The sequence below is a fragment of the Hemicordylus capensis genome, chromosome 6, assembly GCF_027244095.1.
Source record: "Hemicordylus capensis ecotype Gifberg chromosome 6, rHemCap1.1.pri, whole genome shotgun sequence".
NCBI lineage: Eukaryota > Metazoa > Chordata > Lepidosauria > Squamata > Cordylidae > Hemicordylus > Hemicordylus capensis.
Genome location: NC_069662.1, coordinates 151,196,459 through 151,217,382, shown reverse-complemented (window position 1 = coordinate 151,217,382; position 20,924 = coordinate 151,196,459). Strand labels below are relative to the sequence as shown.

The following is a 20,924-nucleotide window of genomic DNA, read 5'->3' as shown; positions in this document are numbered from 1 at the left end:
GAACTTGGAACCTTCTGCACGCAGATGTTCTTCCCAGAGTGGCTTCCCTTTCAATGTTGTCTCCCATTCAAATACAAACAGGCTGGACCCTGCTTAGCAAAGGGGACAATTCATGCTTCTACCACAAGACCAACTTGAGGGGAAGCAGAGGGGAATCTAATTTCCACAAGTGTTTCCTAACAATTCTAGAACTGTGCTCCGAGGAAGCCCTCCCCGGGGTTCTGCTATGGTGAAGATCCATCCTGGCTGCAAGCTACCTGGTAAACAGCTTATCCACAACCCACAATCTCCTTGTATGACATGCTACTACAAAGAAATGTTTGGCATGTTCTAAAGTGCATTGTCAGTTCATGCAGGGCAATAGGACAGACCAACATTCCGCATTATTATTAATTTTATTCGATTTGTACACCACCCCAAACCCCCATCTCTGGGCGGTTTACAGCAACATAAAATGAATCAAAACAGAAATTAAAACCTTAAAACAACTGCAAACCACAAGTCTAGTTAAAAACTGTGGGTGAATAAATGTGTCTTTAGAGACTTTCTAAAAGCTGTCAGAGATGGGGAGGCTCTTATTTCAGCAGGGAGTGCACTGCAGAGTCTCGAGGCAGACACAGAGAAGGCCCGTCTCTGAGTAGCTACCAGACGAGCTGATGGCAACTGCAGATGGACCTCTCCAGATGATCTCGGTGGGCGATGGGGCTCATGATGAAGGCGACGTTCTTGTCACTAAGAACTGACTGTGCACTTCAGCACTCCCCAGAATTGTTTGGGGGTTCTTCAGCAGAACCATCAATAAGGAAGGGGTTCCCTGGAGTTCAAAATCTTGAAAAACACTATCCTAGGCACTAGATGTGTGCATTCAGCAGAGCCCCATCCAAACAAGCCCCACAACACTCACATCCTGGCCTCCACTGCAAGCAAGTACTGCTATGGGACTCTCCCACCAGCACCCTCTCTCTGTGCTTTTTTAAAATGTAACTTTTCTGCCATTTCAAAGCAGTGGTTCTGAGTGCTCCTATACAGAACTAGTGATAAGCTACCCTTCCCATATTTGGCAAAACTTCCATTTCCAAGCCTAGTCATCGGGCACTCTAAGAAGAACAGAGAATGCCAGTCTACAGAAAAACAGACTGTCAGGGAAAGAACGTACAGTCAGTAATGTCACATATTTGCTCCCCGCATTCCATCCAATTGTTACCTGTAAGAGTAAAAGCTGAGGATGCCATTGAGCATCAGCCGAGCACCACCTCCATAAGCACCCCCTTTCTCTCTAATTTCCGTATGCAGAAATTTAGCAGTCATTAACCGGGCAAGGATGCGAAGGCTGAAAGAAAGAAGAAACAACTAACAAAAGGGCTTGCCCTGGAAACGCCAATATCTCCATGGCCACGCTTGGTGACCAAAGATGAAAGCTGTAGGACAGGGGTGCCCAACCTCAGGACCCCAGAGGTAGTTGGACTACAACTCCCATTATCCCCTGCCATGGTGGTTGCATGGCAGGAGATGATGGGAGTCATAGTCGAACAAGAGCTGGGGACCTGAGGGTGGGAACCCCTGCTGTAGGAGAATGGCAAATCTGAATGAAAAAACATTGAGCTTCAGTAAGATTTCTTATTATGATCTATTAAATAACTCTCAATAGTATAAATCCATTTCCTCCATATGGTTTTTCAGATTCTCTGAGACTAGGATGAAATTTGCTGCTTAAACAAACAAAACGGCACAAAAGCCACAAGGTATAGGTTAAACCACCCCCCCTCCATTTGGTAGTTCTCAGTAGGGGTGTGCACAGAACCGCACCTCCGCAGTCCAGCACTGGGGAGGGTGGATCTTTAAGGGCAGGGGAGGGTGTAATTACCCCTCCCGCCGCTTTTGCCCCTCCAGCACTCCCTGTTTTGTAAGCATTTGGGGCGGCAGGGTACCTTCCTGCCGCCCCTACCTCTGTTCCTTGTCAAAAGGCTTCAAAAGCTTCACTGCACGTGCGCACACAACCGCAACACAGGACGTGACATGCGCACATGCAGTAAGGCTTCTGAAGCCTTGTGACGAGAACAGGGGTAGAGGCGGCAGGAAGGTACCCTGCCGCCCAAATGCTTACAAATCGGGGAGCGCTGGAGGGGCAAAAGCGATGGGAGGGGTAAGTACACCCTCCCCCACCCTTAAAGATCCACCGGCCCCAGGTCCGGACCGGTCCGGAGGCCCTTAGAATGGGCTCTGGACCGGTCCATGCACAGCCCCAGTTCTCAGCACTGTCACAACCAGAGCTTGACATCCTGGCTAAATTGCTTGGCAGAAGTCCCATTGAAATTAATAGGACGACTTTGCCATGACTCAGTGGAAGGCCCATTGAAAGTAATAGGACAAGTCAGACATGACCAATTGGTCCCATTCATTTTAATGGGACTCCCATTTACTAATTTAGCCTGGATATCAGCCAGTGATATGTCCCCCTTTGCTTGCAACTCGATCTGTTCTGCCATTCTCTGAAGTGTTTCCAAATATATCTGGAACTGACCTCCTGATGTTCTCCTACCTTGTGTGGTCTGGGGCCGTGAAGGGAACGGTCCGAACACATTCGCCAATATAATTCACAGGAAAGGGAAGCAGAAAATGGGTTTTCATCTGACATGGCTGGAAAGTGGGATCCTGGAGGGAAAATCACATCGTGTTTGAGTAGCTAATGCCCAGCAGAGCAGGACAACTTTCCCCACTCAAACAGGACCCTCTTCTCACAAGGAGCTTTCTAAATGTCCAGGACTCTTAATGGTCAACTCTGCACCAGCTTTTTTGACAGAATGGAAAAGAGCAAGGTTGTTACAAATGCCCAATTAGATCATTTGCAGAGCTTAAATCATCCAAAAGGGAAGGAGAGAGAAGAAAAAGTAAGAATTAAGAATTTCTCATCTCTCTCATTAAAAAAAAAGAATACTAAAGCTTAAGGTTAGAATTCAATAGGACAACAAAAGCATTAGAGTCTGAAAGGTTGGTTAGGAGACCTGGTTGAATGGATGTCAAAAGACAAGAATTCTATTGGAAAAAATCCATGGGTAAGTGATCCCATTAGATCCACTGGCTCCCATTTTGAGCAAGGCAGGGTGGGCAGAAACATCTCACTGTGATGCATCAAATGAGTTCTTTGACTCTCTTGCATTCGGGCTTCAATATTTCTGCTGGGCCAGTTAGGGAGGTGTCCAGCAATCCCTCTTGCAAGATTAGATTGAATCAGTTTCAGTGTGTGACTCCTGAGGATGTGGACAAGCTGCTTGGAATGGTACAACCTCCCACCTGTTCTGTGGATCCTTGTCCAACATGGCTGAGGACATCTTACAGGGAGGTTGTTGGAGCAAGCCTAGTTGATACCATTACTACCTCACTGAGGGAGGGCCACCTTGTCTGAATGAGGCAATGGTTAGACCTCTTCTTAAGAAGCCCGCTCTGGATCCCCTGGTGATGGATAATTATAGGCCACAAGTCTCCAACCTCCTATGGTCAGACAAGATGATTGGGAGGGTGGTGGCTGACCGACTTCAAGTGGTTTTGAAGGAAACTGATTATCTAGACCCATTTCAAACTGACTTTAGGGCGGGCTATGAGGATAAGACAGCCTTGTTTGGCCTCACAGATGCCCTTCGCCAGGGAACTGACTGAGGGAGCGTGACTCTGCTTGTTCTTTTGGATCTCTCAGCAGCTTTCAATACCATCAACCATGGTATCCTTCCGGATCACCTGAGGGATGCACTGTTTTAAAGTGGTTCTGCTCCTATGTCTCAAGTAGATTTCAGATGGTGGAGCTTGGTGAGAATTGCTCTTCAAAAACAGGAGCTACTATATGGAGTCCCTCAGGGCTTCATTCTATCACCAATGCTTTTTAACATCAACATGAAACCGTTAGGTGAGGTCATCACGGGATTTGGTGCTGGATGTTATCAATATGCGGGATGACACCCAAATCTATTTCTCCCTATCATCAATATCAGGAAATGACATCTGCCCCTTAAATGGCTGCCTACAGGCAGTAATGGGCTGGATGAGGGATAATAAACTGAAGCTGACTGAATCCAAGGAGAACGGAGATGCTCAATGTTGAGAGTCATAATTTGCAAGACAGGATAGAACATGCAGTTCTGGACAAGGTTACACTCTCCCAGAAAGAACAGGTTCGTAGCTTGGGAGTATTCTTGGATCTGGATCTCACCATGGTGCCTCAGGTTGAAGCTGTGGCCAGGAGCATTTTTTACCAGCTGTGACTGATTCGAAACTCTGCCTGTTCCTGGAGGATAATGACCTGAAAGTGGTACACCAGCTGGTAACCTCTAGATTGGACTACTGCAATGCACTCTATGTAGGGCTGCCTTGGTATGTAGTGGTAGGATGAATTTATTAACAGCTGGGTTCTGTTGATAAACCTCTATAAAAGAACGCTTTGGCCAGATTGTGAATCTGCATCCATTCACAGAAGGGGCAGGAAAGAGACTGGCTCTGAGACCCCAGCAAGTCTTCAAAGAACCTGCCTCCTAGTGAGTGGACCAGAGAGCGCCCCAGAGTACTGGACTATGGAAGAGCAACACAGAATAAAGCTCAGTCCACTGTCTATGGTGCGAAAGGAGTAGTGTTTGCAGGGAAAGTTAATCTAAAGCAGGTATCCCCAAACTGCAGCCCTCCAGATGTTGCTGAACTACAACTTCCAGCATACCCAACCACAAAAAATTGTGTCCAGGGATGCTGGGAGTTGTAGTTCAGCAACATCTGGAGGGCTGCAGTTTGGGGATGCCTGATCTAAAGGCAAGAAACTGGCAATGATAACCTAAACCAAATAACCTTACTCACCGTAATCAGCTTCCTGGTGATCTGGGAGCAAGTCAGGGCCTCACTGCCAGCAGTTTTGAGGTCTGAGGTTTTCTTGAAATACAATCATCGAGAGCTCCAGTCAGTTTCCCTGGTTAATTGAGCGGTCTTCTCTGCATTTCTTGCCCCCAACCACCACCCTGCCTCAGTGCTTTGCCATCACTCATGTCAGGGGCAATCCCAAGATAACCTTCAGCAAATATGAATGCTGCGGATACCCCAGTGCAGACAGTATCAAAGGGGATTACAACATAGGTGATGGTGATGGCAGAAAGAGAAGTGAGATCCATCGACTGAATCTCCTAATATTTACCCCACGTTCAGGGTGTGTGAACCAGGTTTGACCGGTTCAAGCTGGAACCAAACTAGCCCTTCAAAAAGGGCCGATCCGAGTTAAAAGACGAAACAGTTCAGGATGCTTGCAAAGGGGAATCTAGTGAGGATTTCCCTTTACAAGCATCAGGGGAACCCTGAGAGGTTGAAAAACGGCAGGCAGGTGGGCGGGAGGTCACCTTGGGGCAGCAGGCCAGTGGTGGCTCCTCTAGGCATTCCCCCAGCGCTCCCCCACATTGGCATCAGTTGGTGGGGGCCCAGTTCAGGCCTCCGCCAGTCTGTGCTGATCGGGAGAGTGCCGGTGGGGCCTAAGGGCCTCCCACCCACTCACCATTTTTCTGTTGGGGTTAGGACCCTGGCAGCATCAGCTCTCGGCTGCAATGTCTCGTAGTGAGCACTGGTGTGTGCGTGTGTGTAATGGGGGCGGGCGGGGGGGGCAGTTAGGTTCATGGATAAAAGTACCGGACTCCTCCCCATTTTGTAATTCTAGTGTTAGTCTCCATTTTGTCTCTCCAGAGATAGCTATTTGTTTTGGTCTCTCTCTCTTCAGCCTTGAGCTACAGCTGAAATTAAGCTGCAGGCTTTTTCACATGTGTTTGTAACCTTTTCTTTAAATAAATTCTTGTAGTTCTTCAATACTAAAGAACGTTCTCAAGACCTCTTGCTTTGCTGCTTTCTCAGCAAACTGGTTTTGCTCTGCTATTTGGGGACTGAACTGCCATTCCTCCCCTACATTTTCAACCTCTTAGGGTTCCCCCAATGCTTGTAAAGGGGAACCCCCTTATGCAAGCATCCCAAACTGGGCCGAACTGGTTCAACCGGTTCTAGGGCATGAACCGAACCGTTGGACGATTCAGTTCGAGTCCACTTCGAACTCGAACCGAACCACCTGGAGCAGTTCCGTGCAACCCCTGCCCCACATACAGACCTTAAATGAGCTGTAGGAGATCCATAAAAACTTCCCTTCCACCCCTGAAACAGGCACCATTTTTGGAACACAGGAATCTGCCTTATACGGAGTCAGACCACTGGTCCCTCTAGCTCAGTTTGGTCTACACTGACCGGCAGCAGCCCTTCATGATTTCGGATGGATTTTTACCAGCCCTACTTGGAGATGCCAGGTACTGAACCTGGGACCTTCTGCATGCAGAGCAGATGCCCATCCCCCCAGAAATTACTAGCTGCTCTAAGTAAAACAGAGGCCCTATGCAGGTACTCATATTTTTCCCCTCAGCAGGACTAATAGCAACTTCAGGAGGGAGTTAAACACTCTTCTCCCTACCTGTCCATGGGTGCTTAATATTTTAAAATCCTCTAGAGGGGAGGAGAGCTGGTCTTGTGGTAGCAAGCATGAATTGTCCCCTCTGCTAAGCAGGTCTGCCCTGGCTTGTATTTGTGGGAGACTATATGTGAGCACTGTAAGATATTCCCCTTAAGAGATGGGGCTGCTCTGGAAGGGCATCTGCATGCTTGCATGAAGGAAGTTACACGTTCCCTCCCTGGCATCTCCAAGATAGGGCTGAGAGAGATTCTTGCCTGCAATCTTGGAGAAGCTTTTGCCAGTCTGTGTGGACAATAGTGAGTTAGATGGACCAACGGTCTGACTCAGTATATGGCAGCTTCCTATATAAATGAAGCATCCATCACAACTACATGCATGCAACTGTAATAAATTGCAGTGCAAATTCTCTTATTTTCAGGTTGAACCACCAAAAGTGATGGTATATGAAGTGTATTGTTTGGAACACAGAGAAGCAAAAACTTAGTAAAAAGGCAGTCAGACATACACTAGTTTAACATAATGTGTGCAATATTTGTATATCTGGAAGCTACCAAATGTACAAGTCAATTATGTTTCTCATTTGCATAAGAACAGAAAACAAACTGGCAATCAAAATATTTTATACGGTGTGTTAATTTAGTCTCCCCCTTTACCTCAATCACATGTGGACGGATAGGCTTCCGTTCCTTTTTACTCCTGGCAATACCCTTGATAAACTTTTCTATGGCTTTTGCAGCACTGGACATCTGCTGAGGTGTGGCGTTCACCGAGCATCTATTCAAAAACAAAATGCATCTAGTGGCTGACAGCCAGGGACATTTGCAAGAAACAAGTTGCTTGTAATCTTCTGCCTCCAAATAATCTTTATCTGCTTGACATTCTGTGTTAAATTGTACACTGCTAACACACACGATCCTCATTCAAACACCCGCTATTCTCAATGCTTGAGAAGTGGTCAGAGATTATTTACCCTTTTATCTGGGATGCTACCACTGTTCCCTCTAAGAGGGATTCCCAGATGTTGTTGACTACAACTCCCAGAATCCCCAGTTGCAGTGGCTTTTGCTTGGGGATTATGCAACTTGTAGTCAACAACATCTGGAAATCAACAACAATCAACTCCAGCCAAGAACATCCTGGGGTAATAATATGCAAGGGCTGCATCAGAGAAACGTTAACAGTCTCACCGCAAATTGTCACTATTTAATAGGTGTTTCTTGATGCGGGGCAATTTTCGCAACACTGGCCTAATATCCGACATCTCGGCAATTCGCTTCATCAGCTTCACCTGAACAGAATGGGTAAAAAGCAAACAGTAAAACCATTCAACCCCAGCACAGCATCCCTCCCGTGGCTGTGGCTGGTGTCAACCTTATGTTTCTTTTTAGACTGTGAGTCTTTTGGGGACGGGGGACCATCTTACTTATGTATTTTTTATTTTTCTATGTAAACCACTTTGAGAACTTTGGTTGAAGGGTGGTATATAAATATCCATAGTAGTAGTAATAGTAGTGGTAGTAAAACACACCCAGATCCAGGGGCCTAGCTATAACTGAAGGAGGTGGTGGGGACCAAATGTTCCTGGGCTGGGGGCGCTCTATGCTTTCCCCTCCTGCCTCACTGTCGGGCTTCCAGCAGTGCCACTTGTCCTCTCCTTGGCGCTGCTGAACGTAGCATGTGGAGATCTGTATTTACCCAGCTACCTGCATGGTGGCTTGGTAAATACGGAACTGCATGTGCTTCGGCAGCAACAGGAAGGGGGTGAGTGGCAGCGCCAGCTGGTAAGATCTTACCACCCATCCCCACCCTTCGATGTAGAAGCAGTCCGCCTGAACTGGGCTCGGTTCAGTTCGATCGCGAACCAAACTGGTCCCAGTTCGGTCCACAATTCAACCGCCCCAGTTTGGTAAGAACTGGTTCTACATTGAACGGTCCATGCACAGCCCTAAGGCTGATGCTGAAAGTGTTTGCCATCACATTCCCCTGTGCATTATGGCTATCCACATTGATCTCTCACTCTTCCTCCAAAGAGCTCAGGGTGGCGGAAGAACAATGAGGCTGCCCTTTATCCTCACATCAGCCCTGTGAGGCAAGGCAGACTAGCCAAAGTTCACTCAGTGAGATTCATGCCCCAAGCCGGATTTTAACCCAGGCTCACCCCGTCGAAGTCCAAGACACTAACCATTACACCAGGAATGCACAACTTCAGCCCACCTGCACGTGTTAGACTACAACTCCCATAATCCCTGACTACTGGCCATCGTGGCTGGGGGTGATGGGAGTTATAGTCCAAAAAAAGCCGGAGGGCCAAAGTTGTGCAGCCCCACATGTGACACCAAACTCTAATTTAAATCTCCTCCTGTACCAGGAACTGCCACGATCACTAGCAGGATGTTAGGGGGAATTAAAGATGCAGTCAAATTAGTGCCAGCGTAGACTGGCCAGTGACCTTGAGACAGCTCCCCAGAAGAAACCAGCAGCTTAAGCCCCCATGAATCAGAAGGGCCTTCAGTAGTCAGCAAAAAAAGCCTCCTCCCTTTCCACTTCACCTGCTCCATGCCATTAAACATCTCCTGCAACTCCCCTGCAGGCGTCAGGGTTCTGCTCGCTCGAATGGAGGCGTAGAGGTGCCCAGAATCAGGGATGCCATTCGACAGCTCCTGAGCCGTCATCTTGACCAAGACTTTGAAGTGTTCCTCATCTTCAAAATGGGGGCTAGAAAGCGAGAAGAGAGGGTAAGAGAAGGAAAAAAGCCCCACTTTACAAAGAAGTCATGGGAGTAAAGCCCCGAAAGACTCAGACCAGTGGTTCTCAGCCTTGGGCCCCCAGTTGATGCTGGACTACTCCTTTCTTTTAGTGGACAAGAAGGCAGACATCACCTACAAGGTTGCCAAGTTTTGTGTGGTGGCTATTAGAGTCCACCATGAGATTGTAAAGGCAGCTAAGCTGGAATGTAATTATTGAATATCAAAGCATGTGGGAGTTACCGGTGGGCCTCCCTATAGGTGGATCCTGCATCAACGGTTTCGCATATCCATGGGTGGGGTTACTGACACTCAACCTCGGTATACGTGAGGGGAAAACAGCAGAAAAGGGGTTAATTCCACATAGCTGCGGGTGGCCAGAAATGACTTCAGGCTGTCATTTGGTGGAGGCCATTTTGTGGCTGGTTTGTTTTTTGTTTTGTTTTTTAAACTGTGATTTTTTTCAGACTTTCGGGGACTTTGGGAACTCCCACATGCTAAGTTGCAGTGTCTCATTTAGAGGACATCACATGTGGTGGCAGCTCAGGGCCACTGATTGGTGGGAGAGTCACCTCTAGACAATTATGCTGGCGTTATTCCTATACAAACTGATTTGAATTCAAATAGATATGGCACAGGAGTGCAGTATTGCTCTACAAACATAAGAACTAGGGATGTGCACGAACCTGTTCAGAAGCCTTTTTATGGGCCTCTGAACAGGCTTGAACACCGGGCTGTTTGAAGGCGGGGGTGGGGGATAACTTTAAGGGCGGGGGAGGGTGCACATACACCCCCCCCACACCACTGGCACTCACTTAAAAACTGGTCTGCTGGGGTGGCAGCATACCTCCCCGTCGCTCTGTCCGCTCCTCAGACCAGAAGTGACCGGAACTAACGCGGGCATGAGCCCATGCACATCGGGCGTGTGTGCTACTTCCAGTCCAAGGAACGGACTGGGCAGCAGAGAGGTATGCCGCTGCCTTGCCAGACTGGTTTTTAAGAGAGCGCCGGTGGGAGAAACGTGGCGGGGGCGTTTAAGTGCACCCTCCCACCCTTAAAATTACTCCCCCCCCCGCCGGTTCTGTGCACATCCCTAATAAGAACAACCCTGCTGGATCAGGGCCACAACTCATCAGGTCCGACATCCTGTTTCATACAATGACCTCCGCAGATGCCTCTGAGAAGCCCACAGGCAAGAGCTGAGGGCATGTCCCCTCTCCTGCTGTTGCTCCCCTGCAGCTGGTATTTAGAGGCATCTTGCCACCGAGGCTGGAAGTGGCCAATAGCCCTCCGACTCGTAGCCCTTGGTTGACCTGTCCTCCATGCTTACCTAAACCCATCTTAAAGCCATCCAGGCTGTTTTGACCTGTGTTTTGTTTTTTGTTTTTTAAAACACCCCTTGGGATCCCTTCTAGGGAGGTTAAGCTCTGCAATAAAGAACGGAATTATGTCCCAAAATATACTGTACTGGTTGAATATTTCAGTCCATAGGTGCATCAGGTCAGGCAGATTTCTATCCAGGCACAGAGAAGAGAAGAGAACACCCTAAGGACGGGAAAAAAAATCAGATCTCTAAATAACTCCATGTGAGATATTCGTTCATGGCAGCCACCCCACCCCACCCGCCAGTAACTCTTGCAATGACAGACTTGCAACCTCGATACCCAAACAAATATGGTAACTGGAGGAGGCTTGATACCCTAGCTCAATACCAACTTATTGTCGAAGCTGTACTTCAACCAGAGTTGAAGAGCCAACTTTGCCCAGCCCTGCCCTCTTCTCCCTCTAGTGAATATACCCCCCATTCCCTCTTCCTACATAGCTGCTGGACAGCCTTGGCCACGGAAAGAGAAAAAAGCTACATCAGCAGATCACTGGCTGACATCCAGACTCCAACCCCACTTGGAGAGGCCAGGGAGGCAACCTGGGACCTTCTGCATGCAAAGCAGGTGCTCTTCCCCTGCACTCTTCCAGCCCCACACAAACCGCAGTGCAAGACGACTGGTGATCAACTTACCTGCTCATACATGTCCAGATGGGAGTCATCTGCAGTGATGTGCGGGCTGACAGAAAGGCCGCCAGTTTTTAGGTCTATTTCTTGAGCTTGTTCTCGGTAACTGAGAGCTCCACATCCCATTCTGCAAGGCAGAGAGAGCACAGTTTGGTTTCCACTGGGCTCCTTTGCATAATGGCAAGTCCTGTAGACGCTCTGCCAACGCAATTCAAATGGCACACAAAAGGGAATTCTGCAAATCTCTAACACTATGCAAATGAAGTACCTTTGCATATTCTGTGCCACTTATATTTGCATAATTGAATCTGCTTGCCCCAGGAGCAGACCACCCAGAAAATACTAGCTCCACTCTTGCCCATGCGATACAACCCAACTTTGGTCACCATGACAGTCATGCCATGAAAACAAACAAGATCCACAATATGCATTTCAATCAGCTCCAAATCCCAGCAATTTCCCTGCATTTCCCAGAAACTGCTTTTGCGCCTGATCTAAGTTTTCACCTCCTCTTTATATAGAAAGAGCTGCTGGAAGAATCAAAGGTATTCTGCTCTCTTCCCAAGGTTGGCTGGATGGTCTAAAATACAAACCCTCACTTACTTGGTTATGACATTGCAGAACAGAGGAACATATGGTCTGAGTTCCTCCGGGAGGGTATTCAGACTGGAAACTGCTCTGAAGTACACCATGCCGTTCGTGGGCTGAGCACAGTACTGGACAGGGACACCCTCGGCTACAGAACAGGGAGTTCAGAAAACAGTAAGAACCCACGGCTGAAAGGGACAAAACCACACCTTGGCCAGAAGCACTCCCTAAACCAAGTTGCAGTTCCCTTAATTGAGACTAGTGATATTGCTGAATTTCAGAGTTTGGGTGCAGAGTTATTAATCCTGCACAGATTAGAAATGCTGATCTTAATACAATCCAACCAAAATTCCTTCAAATTTTGACTGTGCTCAGAAGCCAGTTTAGCCCCATTCTGGCCCTGCCCTCTTCCCTTTCCCAAAAACTTGCCTTCCAATAGCAGCAACTGGCGGAGAGGGCAGCGAAGGAGGGAATACTTCCTTAGGCATTCAACACGATGCTAGAAGTCTAACCAGCCAGAAGTTTTGAGCACAAAGATCCCTGAGAACTGTAGTTTACCAGGGCTTCTAAGCCCTGATGTCTTCTTAGTACAGGTCCCTCTGGACCATGCCCAAATAGGACAGCGCTTCTTTTTCTGTGCTGATACAATTCCAAGATGCACCATTTCAGGCTGTGGCAATGAATATATGGCAATGGGGGCCATATATATTTGAATATGGTCGTCCCTCGCCAATCGTGGGTTTTCCAATCGCGGATTTGAGTATCGGCATCTGGGAAATTGTGGCAGGCCTCACAAACCGCAACCTGAGTATCTGCGTTTTGGTGAGATTTTTTTTTGGAAATTTGGGGTTTTTTCAGTGGTCAGGAGATTTTTTTCTAGTTTTATCTGGGGTTTATTTTGGTCTTTTTCCGACCGTGATTCCCCTAACCCCGTTTCCCATTTATTTCAATGGCTCTCCAACAGTGAAGTTTTCCAGGAATTGAACCCTCGTGGTTGGCAAGGGACTGGACTCCCACAATTAAATCTCTCTCTCTCTCTCTCTCTCTCTCTCTCTCTCACACACACACACACTTTTTCATATGTGGCAAACCAGCATATGGAAAAGAGGACTATACTAAAGTTCCTTATACATTTATTGCATGCAGACAGCTTTTAAAAATATATATTGGGGAAGCATTCAAAATATGACAGCCCCCACACTTACAGTCTGAAATGGTACAGTCCAGAATTCTACCACCCCAGTCTACCATGTCATTCTGTGCAGTGAATGGAACAGTCTTATAGCCTCTATGAACCTGTTTGTACTTTACATTGTAATTATACTGAGATCTGCTTTCATTTTCATATGGCTTTAATTCAATGCTGGATCAGCAGCCTGAAGCCCTAGAAGGAGCTGTCGTTACAACACAAGGTTCTTGATACTCCGATACCAAAATCCCTGTTTGACCCTTGTCCAGCTTCTGTTTTTCTTGGTTTGGAATACATTTTTGGTATTACAAACCAAATAACTAGTTTTCTATACTGATACAGATCAATGCCTAGGCAGACTCCACATTTTCCATTTCACACAACCTCAGCATTTTATTTTTGTTATGTCTTTGTTCATTCTAACCTGTAAGTGACGTCTCCAGCTCCGTAAACGTCATTTTAGGCTCAATATCCGAAACTTTCAAGGCTGGAAGGCAGGATGTGTCTTGAGGTTTGCTTTGCAGATCTATCAATTCCAAGCCTAGCAAACAAGCACAATGTTGAGTCTTTGTTTGACATTTCTGGCAAAGCTTTCCAGTTAGTCAAGTCCTCAGGCAAGAAAAACAGAGCAGAGTTCTGCGGCCATGGTAAGAATCTGATCAGGATCTTCAAGGATTTAGAAGCCCTTTAGAAGCCATTTCCAAAGAGCTACCAGAATGGCATGCGATAAAAATAAAAGCACAATAAAATAACGCACTTATGAATAAAAGCATTCTGTATGCATAATGGTTATGCAAATATGTTTCACTTGTCTAACTCTGGTTGCAGCATTGGCTATATTATAGCAAATATATAAGGGTTAAGAACTGTGCAATTGCAGCTGCACAACATAACTGTGATTGTACAACATTAAGTCAGAGCAAAACAGCCCTGTTTCACAACTCCACGGGCAGTGTTTTAGACCCATGCAGGGGCACAGACGGTGTTGAACTGCCCGTGTTGCCCTGCAGAGAGTGTGGGCCAATGTGTCTAACTTTCACAGAACCACTACAGGGCTCTAGCCCCTGGTGGCGCAGTGGTAAAACTGCCGCCCTGTAACCAGAAGGTTACAAGTTCGATCCTGACCAGGGGCTCAAGGTTGACTAAGCCTTCCATCCTTCCGAGGTCGGTAAAATGAGTACCCAGAATGTTGGGGGCAATATGCTAAATCATTGTAAACCGCTTAGAGAGCTCCAGCTATAAAGCAGTATATAAATGTAAGTGCTATTGCTATTGCTAGCTCCATTGAAGAGTGTGTACTTTGCATGCTGAAATTCCAGGTTCAGCCCCCAAATTCCACAGCTAAAAGGATATTTGATAGCAGAGCTGGAAGAGATCCAGTTGGCAGGGACTAGAGACAGGGCCTTTTCAGTTGTGGCCCCTTGGCTGTGGAACGCCCTCCCAGAACAACTTCGCCATGCACCCTCCATCAGTGTTTTTAAAAAACAATTTAAGACACATCTTTTTAGAGAGGCTTTAAGTTTTTACTTTACATTATATCTATTTTATTAATGTTGTGAGCTTCCCCGAGCAGTAGCATACTGGAGGGGCGGGGTATAAATATTTTCAATAAATAACTCACTCTCTCTCTCTCTCTCTCTCTCTCTCTCTCTCTCTCTCTCTCTCTCTCTCTGACACTTTGGGGAGCTGTTGCCAGTCAGAGTAGAAAATCCTTGGCTAGACAGACCAGTGAGGCGGCTTAGTATGTTTTACTGGAGAACTGAGGACAAGGCCCTAAGGAAAGGAAGCCTTCAAACATCCACTGCACACTGAAACAGCTTTCTGCTGCAAGCGTGTGTGCTGACCCACACTGCGTCTGAACCAAGTCCTACACAATTTTATTTAGACAGAGCCAAAATGTGTAGAAAACGCCAACCTTTTTCATAAGTTTGCTTCCTCTCGTCTTCGGAAAGAGCCTCAGCCTTCTCTTTCAGCTTTGCTGCTTCCAGAGCCGCTTGCTTGTCATAGAAAGCCCCATCAGGACTCATGGACAGAGTCAGCCTGTGAGGGTTGTCCTTTTGCCCAGAGCCATGCCGAGGAAGAAGACAACCAATCAGCACAAGGATTACATCTCTTTCCTCCAAATATCCTTTAACTGCTGTGCCCATTACCTCACTACCAAAGCAAATTGGTTTCCAGAGCCCAACTTTACATGCAAGAGGAGGGGGAGGGAACATAAATCGATGCACTATGGGGCAACACCTTACAGCCAGAATCTAGCTGTAACTAGAAATGTGAAGGCCTGGGGAAAACCCGATACAATATTGTATCGTATCAGGAAAAAAACCATTTTCTTTCCTAGGAGTCCCTGCTGGCCACCATCAGAGGAAAAACCTTTCCCCCCAGAAAAAGGGAAAACCAGGTCCCCCCACCCCCACTCTTTTCCAGGCCTTCGCATCTCTAGTTGTAACAGAGACAAAAGGCCCCCTTCTATGCTGCCACAGTATGGAAACTGCTGCATCGTTCCTTCCTAGGCCTGGCATATGGGGAATCGCCAGCCATGTGGAAAGAAACCTTGCAGCAGCTCTTCCGCAAGCCAGTGTCAAGCCTCAACACTGGCGTGGGGAAGAGGTTCTCTGCACGTGGCCCGGGGCTTCTTTCAGTAGCCCAGCAGCAGAGGAACCAACGGAGCTGTAACAGGTCCCATGCCGCCAATCAATCCGTTTATTACGACCAGATAGATCAGACACAGAGCAATAATACATTACTATAATAAACCCCACCTCCCCGGCACCAAAAAGGCTTCTCTACAGTTAACCATATAGCTACTGGTTAACAGCTGTTAGCTGTTGATGGGTATGAACCGCCGCCACACGGAATTTGGCTGCATTGTGAGTGAACGCAAGCTCGTTATCTGAGAGCAAGAGCGCAACATGAAATTCATCTTCTCAGCCAGGAAAATGTAATAGCAACGGAGTTCTAAATCTGTCACAACAATCAATATAAAAGGAATGGCATAACTAAACATGCTGAACAGATTCAACTGCTCCTAGGCTGCAAGGGCACATCCGACCATCCAACGGAGTTTTAGTAAACGTGCCCTGCAAGACTGCTGATGGAAGGACGCTGTGCCTAGCTCTGAAAAACACTTCTGGGTATTTGGGCAAGGTAAGTGCAGATAAATAACCAGCAGGTTCCCATCTAGGCTTAGCAGATCGAGTCATACCACCAACATAACACAAGAAGGAAACCAAGGCAGAGTAGCCATTCACAGTGCAATGCAGGCCGCCTTGAGCACCAAGAGTGGCCCATGTTCCTCTCCCTACTCTTCTCTCTTTCTCCCAGGATGCATCTTAAGACAACTGGGTCAGGAAGCAGCATGCTACACAGTACCAGTCTCGCCCAAACAGAAACATCATGTGCTGTGATACAAATGGAATCTATTTCCATATATATATATAACCGTGGATGATCAGAATGCGGGCACAGGAGGATGGTCTTGTGGTGGCAAGCATAACTGGCCCCCTTTGCTAAGCAGGGTCTGCCTTGGTTTGCATTTTGGATGGGTGAGCCCCGTCTCATGGGGCTCCAGTTCAGTGGTAGAGCATCTGCTTGCATGCAGAAGGTTCCAAGTTCCCTCCCTGACATCTCTTGGTAGGGCTGGGAGAGCCTCCTGCCTGAAAGAAGCCACTGCCAGTATGTAGAGATTATACTGAGCTGGATGGACCAACAGTCTTGACTCAGTATAAGGCAGCTTCCTACTAGGGGTGTGCACGGAACCGCAGAGCTGCGGTCCGGCACTGTGGGGTGGGTTCCTTTAAGGGCGGGGAGGGTTTACTTACCCCCCCGCCACTTGCCCCCGTCCAGCGCGCATATTTAATGTAATAATTGGGGCAGCAGGATACTTCCCTGCTGCCCCTTGTCCCTCTGCAATGCCCCAGCTTTGACTCACAGTTTTGAAAATAAATTACTGCTGCCCAGTGCCAATAATGAAGTTGAAGAAGAAGCCAGCCTCCACTTCGGCGCCTCTCCGCCCAGCGGCTCCCCCAGGAGCCGCCGCCGCCTCCCAGCAGCCACTGAGAGCCGCTCTGCCATGGAGGACGCGCCGCGGCAACCCTCACTTCCGGCTACCATGCGACTTTCCCCCACATACAGAGTGGCAGAATGCAGCCACTCTGTATGTGGGGGAAAGTCGCATGGTAGCCGGAAGTGAGGGTTGCCGCAGCACGTCCTCCATGGCAGAGCGGCTCTCAGTGGCTGCTGGGAGGCGGCGGCGGCTCCTGGGGGAGCCGCTGGGCGGAGAGGCGCCGAAGTGGAGGCTGGCTTCTTCTTCAACTTCATTATTGGCACTGGGCAGCAGTAATTTATTTTCAAAACTGTGAGTCAAAGCTGGGGCATTGCAGAGGGACAAGGGGCAGCAGGGAAGTATCCTGCTGCCCCAATTATTACATTAAATACGCGCGCTGGACGGGGGCAAGTGGCGGGGGGGTAAGTAAACCCTCCCCGCCCTTAAAGGAACCCCCCCACCCGGACCCGGACCAGCCAGATCCGAACCGGTCTGGAAAGTCCGGAGGCCTTTACAATGGCTTCCAGACCGGTTCGGACACACCCCTACTTCCTACTAGGGATGTGCCCGACCTGGTTCAACACCTCCTTAGGGAAGCACTGAACTGGCTCGGGTGCCTGCATCCAAACCGGTTAGGCGGGATGGGGACCGGTTCCTTTAAAAGCCAGGTAAGCAGTAGTTCTGTGCACAAACCATTTCATGCACATCTGGGGGAGCGGTCACTTTAACTGGAGGAAGGCAGGTCTCACCTGCCTCTCCATTGCTCCTCTGCCTCCCGCCGCCGCCCCAGCGTGGCACGGTTTGTTTTAAGCAGCCGGGCTGTCTGCTTGGAAAGGCCACGCTGCTCCGGCTGCATCAGTTCCCTGCTCCCAGCAGCCTTTGGGCAGTGTCGGAATGAAATGGCGTTTGGCATGTGCGGACGCCATCTTGAGTGATCTGCATGGTGCTGCAGACCACTCAAGATGGCGTCCGCACATGCCCAGATGCCATTTCTTTCCCTATGAAAGCAATACGATGCAACCAGAGCAGCATGGCCTTTTCAAGCAGACAGCCCAGCTGCTTGATAAAACAAGCACCGCAATGGGGCGGCGGGAGGGAGAGCAACAGAGCATCAGGTAAGACCTGCCTTCCTCCAGTTAAAGTGACCACTCTCCGCTCCCCCAGATGTGTACGAAACGGTCCATGCACATCCCTACTGCTTACCTGGTTTTTAAAGTAACTGATCCCAACCCAAGCCATGGCTGCTCAAGCTGGTTCATGCACATCCCTACTTCCTACATTCCCTTGAGAACATTTCTGCTATGCCCCATTTCTGCCTTTCCTAGGAGAATATCCTTTATATTCCGAGCTTCAGAAAGCCAGCAGTTGAGAGGTCCGGCACAGGCGTGATTCCTACCTTGAAGTACTGTTTCACTTTTTGCTGAAGGAACTGGGGATCCTCTTCGAGGCACTGCCTGAACCGAGTCACTTTGTCAGCAATCTTCAGGAGGTCAACAGGGTCGCCTTCGTGATTCCAGCAGGAGGCCAGGTACTTTCGGGCACAGAGAGTAATGGGAATAAAGACACACACACACACACACACACACACACACACACACACACACACACACACATGCACAGAACTACCCCTCTAGCACAGTAACCACCGATCTCCTAAGGCTGTGCTTGTGCAACGACACTGAGCCTAGCACAAGGCCACTGCACTCGCCGACGGCATTAAATCTGGAGCCTGTGTTCTGCACTAGTGCTGTGCTGGCACAAACATGTTTGCGTGCATGCAACAAGATAATTTCATCAAGGACAGGTCTATCAATGGCTGCTAGTCTTGATGGCTACAGGGGAGCAACAGCAGGAGAGAGGGCATGCCTTCATCTCCTGCCTGTGGGCTCCCAGAAGCATCTGGTGGGCCACTGTGGGAAACAGGATGCTGGACTAGATAGGCCGTGGGCCTGATCCAGCAGGGCTCTTATATATAGCTCTGCTGAGGCTGCACCACTTCAGGACTGAGGGAGTACATTATTGAAAGCCCCTCCATGCAAGTTGCCTGCATACAGAAAACAAAACATACTAGGAAGCAGGTTAGAATAGCACCTTCCTGCCTGGGGTCCTAGCTTTTCACAGTCAAGGGATTCCTTTTTAGTAGAGGGGAGCATTCAGTCTTGCAGGCATCCTTGTTTATCCTGAAGTGTTATCACCTGAAGAGGGCTGTACAATAGGATTCTTCTGAATATGGAAGGGTTGCTCTAAAAGTTAACTGGACCCACATCCAGATGTGTGTTCTTACTCTCCACCGATTACACAAGACTACCACCAACCTATTCACCGGGCTGTGGTAAGGCTGAACAACAAAGCCTGTCTAAGAATTATCATAATTCTGAACAAGAGAGACTTTCATTTGAACAAGATATCTATTCACTTGAAAAAGAGGCTTACTGATGTTAAGGCAAGCCCAAAGCTAGTTGACTGATGCTTCATCTGGATTTCAATCTTGTGGAGGAGTGCTTCAATCCTTTCTTCCTCAAATCCATTTCTGGGGAGAAAAACAAACCAAGCTATTAACTCTGTTCCAAGAGCACAGCAAATTACAATGCAAAACAATTGGGAAAAAGCACACTGTGGCAATGTAAAAAGGCAGGAACAAATAGTTTGATGTGATTTGATGGATGGTTCCATTATGGATTACAGAGAGATTGGTCTTTATGCTGATTAGTTTTGTAAATTCTATAATGGTCATTTGGTTTGACGTACACAGCCATTAGCATTTGTTATCTGCACTATTGTTCCTTTGTGTTTACTTTAAGGTCTCTAAGCTATTTGTGTTATTGTTCAAATGTTGTAAGATTTAATAGTTACAATTAATATTGTAACACTAATACAAAACAACTAATATTTTAAGATCTTATCTTATATTCAACTGTAATAAAAAGCATAGCATACAATAATTTTTTAAAAGACAAGGAACAGTTTCACATGCTCAAGGCAGTGAGTATTCTGCCATCATAAACCGGTACCAACCATATAATTCTGCCTCCTAATAATCTTAATTTACAGTTTTCTTTTTCCTAATGCGCTAGCCCTTAAGGCGGTTGAAAGTGCATGGAGAAGAGGAAGGGTGATTGTGCAGGATTTCTAACAGTTGTGGGGGATTGGACTCAAATACCCCCAATACCTCCTTCTCACTCCTCAGGGGAAGTAGGCACAATTAATCAAGGCGGCTCAAATCTGCTGCCTTCACACACAATTTGTTCAGGTCGCATCATCTGGCTTTTTGTGGCACAGAATTCTGAGAGTGTAGAAGATGCACAACCTTGCAGAAACTGGATTATAAAACGCTCATGACCAGTGGACAGGCACCCAGGCAACCGTAACAAATATGGACAAACCTAAATGTGTACGAAGATAATCAGCTGAGGCTCTTGTTCAGGGGCTGCCTACTTTGGACGTTAGACAGGTGGCTATCAGAGGCAGGACCTTTTCTGTTGCAGTGCCTGGCATTATTCACCAAACATGCTCGCACCAGGCAAAACCGGATTTGCACACTCAAGCTTTTTAAACTTTTTTTTTAAAGATGTGCCTCTGCAAGGTTTAGAATGTAACTGCGCTGACGCCAATTTCAGCTGCTTTTTCAATTTCAGCTACAATTTCAGCTGTTTTTTATTCTTGTAATGCTCCAAGTTGCCCTGGAGACAATTTAACCCAAAGGTAGGGCACACATTTCTAAATAAAGAACATGCTCTGAAAACAACCACGCCATGGGATTACTTTTTCAGATTCCACATTTTGTGCCATTCCCACATATTTCAAAAAGGAAAAGGGGGAAAAAAAATACTTCCCACTATTTAAATAGTTTGTGATGGCGTGGGGTGACTCAGAATGCTTAC

The 20,924-nt window shown here is 47.6% G+C and overlaps 1 protein-coding gene across 2 annotated transcripts in view; it reads right to left on the bottom strand.

Annotated features, from left to right (window-relative positions):
- The window catches only part of PITRM1 (pitrilysin metallopeptidase 1), a 45,572-nt gene that overhangs the window by 3,083 nt on the left and 21,565 nt on the right, over positions 1–20,924 (bottom strand). For both annotated transcript variants that reach the window (XM_053264961.1, XM_053264962.1), the window contains 13 exons: positions 19,477–19,573; positions 18,440–18,574; positions 14,914–15,052; positions 13,423–13,539; positions 11,825–11,957; positions 11,228–11,348; positions 10,679–10,755; positions 9,016–9,181; positions 7,654–7,754; positions 7,120–7,240; positions 4,834–4,905; positions 2,540–2,652; positions 1,205–1,330 (listed from right to left, as the gene is read on the bottom strand). In XM_053264961.1, coding sequence (XP_053120936.1) covers positions 1,205–1,330; positions 2,540–2,652; positions 4,834–4,905; positions 7,120–7,240; positions 7,654–7,754; positions 9,016–9,181; positions 10,679–10,755; positions 11,228–11,348; positions 11,825–11,957; positions 13,423–13,539; positions 14,914–15,052; positions 18,440–18,574; positions 19,477–19,573 — 1,518 coding nt within the window. The remainder of the gene's footprint in view (positions 1–1,204; positions 1,331–2,539; positions 2,653–4,833; positions 4,906–7,119; positions 7,241–7,653; positions 7,755–9,015; positions 9,182–10,678; positions 10,756–11,227; positions 11,349–11,824; positions 11,958–13,422; positions 13,540–14,913; positions 15,053–18,439; positions 18,575–19,476; positions 19,574–20,924) is intronic.